Raw genomic sequence first — 10,673 nt, 5'->3', positions numbered from 1 at the left:
GAATTCCCAGGCACGGCCCGGCACGAGCACGAGCAAGGCCCGCCGTGCTGGCCCGCAGGCACGGCCCGAAGGCACGGCCCGCAGGCACGGCCCGCAAGCACGGCCCGCGGGCCAACGGCTAGTTCAACGGCTAATTAACGGCTAGTTTTTTGCCAAAAATTCTATAAATACTCACCTCCATTTCATTCCCAAATCACAAAATCACAATCTCTTCTTCTTATCTCTTATATTCTCTAAATCTCTAATAATCCTTATTTTCTTAAATTCTCTAATTATTCTCTTAAATTCTCTAATTATTTTCCTAATATCGGAAAAAATTAAAAAGTTCGTAATCGTAATTAGTGGAGCGTTGAAGCACGGTTGTAAGATCTAAACTAATCTTAAATTTATTATTGTTTTATTGTTATTATTAGAATAATCTTGTTTAATTATTATTGTTGTTAATTGTTATTGTTGTTGTTATAATTGTTGTTATTAATTATTATTATTGTTACAATTGTTGTTATTATTTATTTTTGTTGTTATTGTTATTGTTATAGTTGTTGTTATTAATTATTATTATTGATATTTTTATTGTTAAAATTGTTGTTATTAATTATTATTATTATAGTTAACCACTTTTTATTAAAAAATTAATTGTTAATTATGGCATCGAACAACCCATCATCTAGGTCTAGGGGGAAAGGCCGACTTATCCGTAGTAGTAGTTCTAGGGAACCACCAAATACAACGAGCCCCCAAATTACGAGTCAAACCAATGACCCCATTTACTTCCCCCCGGGCTATGAGCCATATAATACGTCGGGATTTCCAGCACCACCACTAAACCAATTTCCACAACCACCATACCAATTTCCACCTAATTATATCGGTAATCAACAAAACTATTGTTCTAGCCAAGGTAGCCAAGAAAGTACCCGAATTCCCTCCGGTTCTACTACCCCTTCTACTGCCACTCCCACTAGTCCCCCTACTAACCAATACACACATCATGAATGGTTAACCGAAACTGAGATGCTACTTTTGAAAAACCGAAGGAGTGAGGTATGGCGTTATTTTGTCCTAAGTAAAGATGGTGAACAATGGGCAAAATGTAAAACATGTAATAGTGTATTCACGGCAGTTACCAAAAACGGGACGGGACACTTATCTAGACACATGAAAGCTTGTGCAAAACCAGCTAGTGATCCAACCCAGCCCAAAATTTCCCAATTCCATCCATACGGCTTTACATACAACTATGAGAGGGATAGGGATGAACTAGGAAAAATGATAGTACACGCTGAACAACCTTTTCTTTTCTCGGAAAGTGACGCATTCAACACCTACATTAACAAAGCACTACAACCCCAACATAAAAGAATCTCTAGGAAAACCGTTCGTTCCGCAGCAATGAAAAATTTCCTAGAGTACAAAGTCCGGTTACAAGCCGAATTGAGTAACCTTAACTGTAGAGTATCTTTAACAGCCGATTCTTGGGATAGTGGTTATAAATATCACTATTTATGTGTGACTTGCCATTGGGTAGATGATCAATGGATGTTACAAAAAAGAATAATACATTTCAAAATGCTGGAATACCCACACACCGGCATTAACATTGCTCACCATTTAATGCAAGCAATAGACGAATACAACCTTCGAGATAAAATGATGTCTATGACTTTTGATAATGCAACCTCTATGACATACACAGCTAATCTTATCAAACAAAACTTAACCGATGTACTATTAGACGGTGAAGCTCTTCATACTAGATGTGTTTGCCATGTACTTAACTTATGTGTACAGGATGGAGTTCGGGCAATTGGCCCATACTACAGCAAAATCAGAGATGCTATTATGTCTATTAATAGCTCTAACATGAGATACCAAGAATGGAAGAGTTTTCTAAAACAACAAAAGATAAGGGTAATAAAAATTAGAACCGATTGCCCAACTAGGTGGAATTCCACCTATGACATGTTAACAAAGGCAATTGAGTACAAGGGCCCGTTAACATTATTTTACAACCAAAAATTTCCACAAAATGCTTTGTATGATGATGATTGGAATAACTGTGAAAGATATATGCAATTTTTACAGTTATTATATAACATGACGTATTGTTTTTCTACTGTTTACAATCCTTGTGCTCAAAACTTTCTTTCTAATGCATGCTTACTCGCCCAACTTTTCGCTGATCATCGCGATCAAAGTGATTATGATCAGTATCTTCCAGCAATGGAAAAAAAGTGGCGTAAATATTATAGTCAGATTCCTTTGATTTATATTTTTGCTTCCATATTAGATCCTAGGCAAAAGTATGAAAACACATTTATGTTAGTTGACATTTACTTTCAATGCATGTTTCTTGACGATGATGTAGAAAACTATAAGACTAATGTGAAGGATCAGTTTTTTGCTTTATATAGAGTCTATGAAGCCAAATATGGCACCGTTCCTCGCTCAGGGCCTTCCCAACCATCTAAAAACGTAAGTAAGAAGGCCAAACATTTATTTTCACAAGCTACTAACTTGATTTCAAGGTTTTCAGGTGATTCATCAATCAGGAGAACGCAAAGCGACGTCTCGGAGTTGCAGATGTACCTGAGTTACGACTTCACCAAAGGCATGGACGACGATGAGATAAACAGCCTCGACCTCCTTGCATGGTGGAAACAACAAAGCTCGAAGCATCCAACTTTGGCGGCAATGGCACGAGACATTCTTGCTATCCAAGTTTCCTCCGTCGCCTCCGAACGAGCTTTCAGCGCATCCGGAAGGGTTTTAGACGATAGAAGAACAAGTCTAAAACCCGAAACACTAGAAATGTGCGTGTGTTTCAAAGATTGGTTGGATGCGGAAAATCGCTCACAAGACCGTTCTTACGACCACAACGACAACGAAGAAGGAACCTCCGCTTCCGGTTCGGGTTCGGCTAGTTCCCAATCTATGCAACTAGCCGATGACCTTGAAGGCGAAGGCGAAGACGAAGACGAAGACGAAGACGAAGACGAAGACGAGCAAGAAGAAGGAGAAGAAGAATAGACAATTATTGTATATTGTACGATTTTAAAAATATCAATTTTATCATTTTCCAATTTTTGTTTAATACCATCATTGTATGATTTTTATCATTGTTATCATTGTACAATTTTCTCAACTCAAGTAATAATAATATAAAGTACGCATTATTCACATCCAAAGTCCAATTTGCCTTTTTTTCCCCGTTTTGTTACAATTTGTAAATTCATATTAAAAAAAAATAAAATTATACCAATTACTAATAAATCATAAACATTAAATTTTAAAGTAATAGTATAAAGTAAATATATAAATATAAATATTGAATATACAAATTATAAAACATAAATATTCAACTTATAATTATAAAATTCATAACTTAATAACTTATAACTTATAAGTTATAAACTTATAAGTTACCTTATAAAACTTATAATTATAATTTTATAACTTATATACATTATAAACTTATTAATTAATAATGTTGTCATTAAAAAAAAAAAAAAAAAAAAAAAAAAAAAAAAAAAAAAAAAAAAAAAAAAAAAAAAATTGGAAACTGCACCAGCCCGCGCGGGCCAGCCCGCAGCCCGGCACGTGGCCGGCACGGCACGAGCCCGCCAGGCACGAGGGCCGTGCCGTGCCGTGGGCTGGCTTGTGAAAATGGCCGGCACGGCACGGCACGAAATCCTGGGCCCGCCGGCACGACCGGCACGGCACGAACCAGCCCGCGGCCCGCCAGGCACGGCCCGCGGCGGCCCGGCACGGCACGGTGCCCAGGATTACTCTCTAGGTAATAAAATGGTGAAAATTCACCCATAAATAATCTCATTCCCAAACCCCTTTTTATTCTCATCCCCACCAAACAAACAAGACTTGTTTTTTCAATTGGGATTAAAATTCCCAATCTCACCCTCAATTTTCACTTGCGAAACACTCCCTAAAGGAGCAAGGGTGAGTAGATACTATACAGGTCTGTTCACTTCAGCTTAATTTCAATTCAGTTCTTAATTTCTTTCTCTCTTAAAATATTCATTTCAGCTCTTTTCGGTCCAGTTAAGTTCCAATCAGTTCAATTCAATTTAATAAATGTGAACAGGCTCGAAGTATGTATATTTAGGAAGAAAAACGAGTAAAAGTTTTCATAGGAGGTTGTAGGTGTAAATATAAATATAAATATAAATATAAATAAATAAAAAAACACTAAAAATGAATGATACTCCTTATTGAGAATTGGGATTTTGGAAAGCTATGGCTAAATGACTTTGCAATTATATAAAAGAATTATTATGCCAGCCAAATCAATGCACTTAGAAGAGAGTATAGTTTAGTAGAAGTTTAAATACGTGTAATTACCGCCTATAAACAACCTAAGTTCAAACAATTTAACATAATGCATGAGTATCCAAAATTTTAAATTATATCTTATTATTGGTTAGCATAAAAACAGGTACATATCATAGCAGACTATCAGCTCTCCAAGGTTATAACTTATAAGCTACATTTTTGCCCTTTAGACATGTGTTATGGTAATGCATGTGGTGGTATTCTTAACTTGGTTAAATCAACCTATGAATTACATTGAAGTTTGGAACACATTTCTAATACGAAAGGTAGAGGTAGAGGTGGAGGTAGAGATAGAGTACTTACTAAAAATTCAAACACAAATGTTACACAAACAACCTATGTTCAAAAATAACCCTAGCCTCCATTGTTGAATTTTATAGGGGCTTTCATTGGTTTAACTGGTGAAAAGCCCCAATTCTTGTTTCTTCAAAGTTTTTTTAGGTTTATTATAATGCTTCCTGGAACTTTCTCCCTCGAAATAAAGGGTTTCCAATCTCCTTCGAAAGAAAAGGGTTTTTCGACCTCCTTCGAAAGACAAGATTTATCTCCTCTTTTCGGGGAGAAATTTATTAGTTTTGAATCCATGATATTAGATTTAATGGATTGTCGTGAAATTATTTCTTTGGTGAAAAAGTTATCAAGTTTTCGAATACAAACAGATGAATTAGAGGGAAAACATCATCACGACTAAAAAGGATCGTTAGATTGTCTCTCCAACAAGGCTGTATTTTCCAGTGATATAAGCGGGAGATGTTTAACAGTACAAGATCTACTCGACGATCGTAATTTTTATAAAGGAAAAATTTATTTGATTCAATTTCAATATTTTATGTATTTGTTAATGTCGATCTCTATTGTAGATGTCGTATGACTTTTAATTAATGAAATGTTTTTGCTATTCAAAAAAAAAAAAAAAAAGTTCAATATTTAACATAATGCATCATTAACAAAATTTGTAATTTAAGAAGCTTAATAGAGCTAGCCTAGAACCAGATTAGAGAAATTAATACATATCATAGCAAATCTCCAAGGTTATAAGGCCATATCATTTCCCTTTGAGACATATGTTAAGGTGATGCATGACATTCTCGACTCGATTAATGTCAACCTTTGCATATAAACACATCTCTAATCATATCCCTAAATCTTATCTTTAAAATACTTGTATATTATTACAACGGCCTTCTCAAATCTCATGCACTTGGTAAATGATTAATGTCAACCTTTGCATAAATTTTTACGAAGTATGTATTGCGCAAAAACTTTATACCCTTGGTAAAATACTTGCTTGCCCCAATTTTTTTTCTTCATGAATTTTTATAATCATCCATTACCACCTTGAGTGTTTATATTAGTGATTATAAACGTTTATCAAGAAATCACAATTTTGCAAAATAAGATCACAAAGACTTGTGTGGACCTGTTATTGTGGACCCGATATTTATATACACGCAACTAACATTATATTGAACATAGTGACCCTTAGTCTTGACATAGTAACCTTAATTTTAACTTAGTAACCTTATTAAAATTAATATAACGTTTAATATTATTGTGAACTTAAAGCACAACGTTATGATCCTAATGTTAACATATTGACCTTTATTATTCATATTAACCAGTATATAAAATATTTCGTTAAAAAATTAACCTCTTATAGTTTACTTCCTCTGTTCTTTTTTACTTGACCTGTTTCTTTTATCACGCTTGCCAATACAAAACTTTAACGGTTAATAACTTTAATTCTCCATAATTAAAAAATATAAAAGTTATATATTATGATAGTTCTTATTGAGACGAATTCAAAATGATTTACATAAATATGTTTTTCCTTACATATTATTCACAAAACACGGTCAAAGGAGAGGTGGTGAATAGTGTAAAAGTCAAAGCGGGTCAAGTAAAAAAGAACGGAGGAAGTATATATATTACCAAAATGACTTTTATTTCAACATAGAGACCTTTTTTCAATTATAGTGACCTTTTTATTTTAACTAATAAAAAAAATATAGTTTCTCAAATATTAGTGGTCCACAATAAATTAGTGTGAACCAGGTCCATTTAAGAATTTGTACACACGAAAATAGTTAAAATATAGACTATAAAATGTAAGAATGATAAAATATACTCTAATCAAAATAGCCTAAAATATGTGTTTTTAGAGTTGATTTTTACTGAATTGAAATTAAATTTACTAAACTGACTAAAAAAAATGGATGCAAATGAAAGGCACTCGAAATTAATTTATTGCTACTAATTTTCTACTCCGTATTTTAATTCTTTTTAAAGTTGATTTTTATCGATTTGAAATTATTTTTACTGAGTTGAACTGAAATTGTTGTTATTGTTATTTTTTTTAATGGTTAATTAAACAGGGCCTGAAATTAAATTAGTCCTTGAAACTATAAAATATTACAGTAAAATTTTTAGTACAAGAATTTGATTGTATTCTCATTAAAACTAATTTACAACACTAAAATATATTTTTAGAAAATATTAAATTTAAGGGAAATTCTACATGGTGGCCTCAAGGTTTTAGTTTTTCTACGTGGAAGACGAAGTTTTTTCCAACTCTCTTAAGTGGCCCCAAGGTTTTGAAGAATTATGCATAGTGCCCATTTTTTGATTTTTTGGCTAACCTTTACAATTAACCCAGAAGAGAGTGACAATGCTAGCAGCCTAAACCTTATCAAACTCGGCTAGACACCTTTCCCACCAATCAGCAACTCAGTCTGTTCGTGATTAGACAACTTGGGCAAATCTGCTCCTACTCCAGACTTCCTTTGCGAGCTTACAGTAATACAGTATTACAGTCCCTGAGAGCGTGGATAGTAGTTTGAAAATCCCTTTGACAGATGCAACAATCCGGATCATACTCTCTGACTCGATATTGTAAATTATGTCGAGTTGGAAGGGCGTTCTGCAGAGCTCTCCAGGCGAATATTTTTTACTCGGAGTAGAACTTGAAGCTGCCTAATTCTTTTCCAGATCGAGCAAGAAGCAGACGGGGCAGTACCACTATTAGTAACAAGCTTTCGGAGAGCAACCCTGATAAACACCAGTAGAAATGACCAATACAAAGCTTTCTTCTACTGCTAAGCACCAACAGAGTTAAGAGTCAGAGTTACTTTTTTCTAGTTAAATCACCCCATAATCCATAACATGTAAATTGGTCATTAAACACACCTCTGGCTCAAAACAATAAAGCTTATAAAGTCATCCACTTCAACTGTGCATCTGTATCAACTTCAAATGCTTGCTTCGGCTCAGAAAAAAAGAAAATATCACACAATCGAGATTAGAGGCCTTTGTGGATGTGATGGAAATCAGAATAGCTGCAGAACCAAATCTGTCTTTAAAACTAAGGCAAACAAGCAGGCCCACCTTCATAAAACGATACTCAAGTTGGTGAGCTCAGCCCCAGTCCACAATTAAGCACACCTCTGCTCCCAAGCTTATGATAGAAATTCTGCAGATAGGAATTAGGAACCGTAAAAGTCTTGAGCTGACATTGGTATGATAGTCATCAAGCAGAAAATATGCGGATTGCTGACCTGACATCAATGTTTTGCTAAACAATAGTACTACAGAAACATACATCTAAGAAAACAATGTTAAATTTCTATCCCCTAACAATACATCACTGACATGATCAAGAATCAAGAGTTGCAACAAACTTAACTCCCAACCTCCTCTCCCCCCCCCCCCCCACGGCCCCACCCAAAAGAAGCAATTAAAGTTTTGCCATACATTTCAAAATTTACAAAGATTCACCAATTATCAGAAATATTCCAGAATCTCACAGAATGAAGATATAAAACAAAATGATTCCAAATTTTGAATTGGACTCAAATCACACAAAAGTATCTAGAAGAAAGCTATGTTACTCTTTCTTGTAACATCATAACACTGCAACTATTGCAAAGTTTTTCGATAAAAGGTATATACTAGTAGGGAAAAGAGAACTGAATATAAGAAATATCAAATATGTAACTCGTATTAATAATAAATCGACACTAACTTCCACCAAGAAATACCCATCACAGTCAACATATCATGATTTCAAAGAAATTGCATATAGGGGATACATATGGGAATACCAAATACAAAGAATTCTGTAGTCCAAACCTTCAAAAAATAATCACTGAATCAAACCCTGTTTTTTTAAAAACTTGAAACTTTACTTCTACTCGATGCAAAGCAACAAAGTATTGAAAGTAACAGCATTGCAATCAAACCTTCCCAATCACAATGGCCAACAACCTTTCCTAGTTCGTTTCCAAAAGGTATTACATTTACTTCAAACAAGGAAATGATTTTGCGAGTATATTGAAAGTTGTTTTGATGAACATAACAAAATTCACATTGCCTAATACCTTATGCACTGACTAACATCAAGCAGCATTCGAATTTGGTGACACCTTTAAGATTGGCTTTTGGATCTTCCTACATTGAGCGAGTCCAATGTAGAACCTATCAGTTGGGCATAAACATCATGGACTTCCTCAAATGGCAGAACAAACCTTTTCAAGAACACAGACTCAGAGCAGGAAACAGCAGAAGAAAGAAGATAATCCATCCTTATAAGACCTTTCTCCTTCAAAATCTCTAAGACTCGATGTCTTGGCAATAATCTCTTCTCTATGCGACACATGAATAATATAGGCTGCATTGCTAAATAGTTTGGCTTGTAACCCATTTGGTTCATCAGATAGCCTAGTCTTTCCTTGATCCTCGACTCTGAACTAGTGAAACACATAGGATTTAGCCTGATCAATTTCATGATATCAGACTGAGTCCATCCAAAACTCTTAAATACTTCGCATTTATCCTTTATATTCTTCTCACCAAAGCGAAGAAAATTGACACCATACAAGAACATTGGAGAGTGTCCAGGAATCCCTAACTTAAGTTCAACCTTAATTAAGGCATCTCGAAGCAAATCAGTTTTCAATATAAAAGAATTAGGATGCCGAACAATGTGTTTCTGGATCGTTTCACTGGAAATGCCACAATACTTTTGCAATAATTCAACATTGGGAATAACATAATTAGCAGCGCAATTAAATTTGTAGCGACCTGGTTTCTTGAGGATTTTAACAACATTCTCATCACTACCCAAAGCAGTCTTAAGAGCATGAATTGCAGGACCCAAACGTTGGCGCAATATCATAGGATTTCTAACAATAGTTTGAATTACATCAGACTCAGACATACCCAGATCATTAAAAACCTGAATTTTAGGTTTTAGGGTTTTATGAACCCTAGAAACTAAAAACAGGGGTTCATGACAAATTAGAGAGAAGAGATAATGAATAGCTTTTGTATTGCTTGATTATTATTCATCAATAGGTTGAGTAGGAAGTAATCTTCCCAAAAGATATACCATATATCCTAATGATATATTCACTAAATAATATCTTAACATAAAATAAACCTAAATATATTATTCTCTTAAATGATATTCACGGAAAATATATCACACATATATTTTCCGATATCTCATATGTCTAACACCCTCCCGCAATCGTAACAGCAGTAACGCGAACGTTGCGATTGGAAATTCTTCACTTTGTTGAAGCCGAGATGCACACTCTTGTGATGTCGCCTTCAATTTTTTTTTGTTTCTTCTTTTTCAACGATGAGAACGTTCATCTTTTTGAACTCATCAGTCATCAATCAAACAGGAACGCCATTCTTTTCGAACCTGTAAATATAACAATTTTTGGTTTTTCTAGAGCAAAACCGAGCTCCAATCAAATATTGGTTTTTCAGAGTAAACCACACTCTAATCTTTTAGAGGTCTTTCAGAGTAAACCACACTCAAATATTTTACTGGTCTTTCAGAGTAAACCACACTCAAATCTCTTGGTGTTTTAAGAGTAAACCAAACTCATATCAAAAGGAGCAAAATCATGCTCGAATCAACTCACAAACCTTGTCTCACGGCACAAGGAGAACCAAATATATCTTGTCTCACGACACAAGAGAGCCGATTTGTTTTCATAGGTCCAAGCTTAGACCCTCAATCACCTCGTCAACTCCACAGACTCACAAAAAATCTCATGATTAATTTGAGCAAGCAACACAAACCACAAACTAGTCTTAATAGAACAAAAGTCACGCATGATCAATTTATCAAGATTCATGCATTAAACAAGATCCTTTAATATTTGGGGGGGGGGGAATAATTATTGTTGGATAATAGTTCATCCCACCGGTGGGTTTAATATTCTAACCCATCGGCAGGGGGGAAAATTGTGTGAACACTCTCAAGATCTAACCCGTTTTTGATACCATGACAAATTAGGGAGAAGAGATAA

The 10,673-nt window shown here is 34.8% G+C and overlaps 1 protein-coding gene across 1 annotated transcript; it reads right to left on the bottom strand.

The window, feature by feature from the left end:
- Positions 1–8,773: 8,773 nt before the first annotated feature.
- Positions 8,774–9,565, bottom strand: LOC110690783 (transcription termination factor MTERF9, chloroplastic-like). The gene has a single exon (XM_021867674.1). The coding sequence runs from the start codon at positions 9,563–9,565 to the stop codon at positions 8,774–8,776; it is 792 nt and encodes a 263-aa protein (XP_021723366.1).
- Between the last annotated feature and the right edge of the window lie 1,108 nt (positions 9,566–10,673).

This window comes from Chenopodium quinoa, unplaced genomic scaffold (genome assembly GCF_001683475.1).
Source record: "Chenopodium quinoa cultivar QQ74 unplaced genomic scaffold, ASM168347v1, whole genome shotgun sequence".
In the NCBI taxonomy this organism is placed as follows: Eukaryota; Viridiplantae; Streptophyta; class Magnoliopsida; order Caryophyllales; family Amaranthaceae; genus Chenopodium; species Chenopodium quinoa.
The sequence above is the reverse complement of the archived record's forward strand: the minus strand, read 5'-3'. Positions and strand labels throughout refer to the sequence as shown.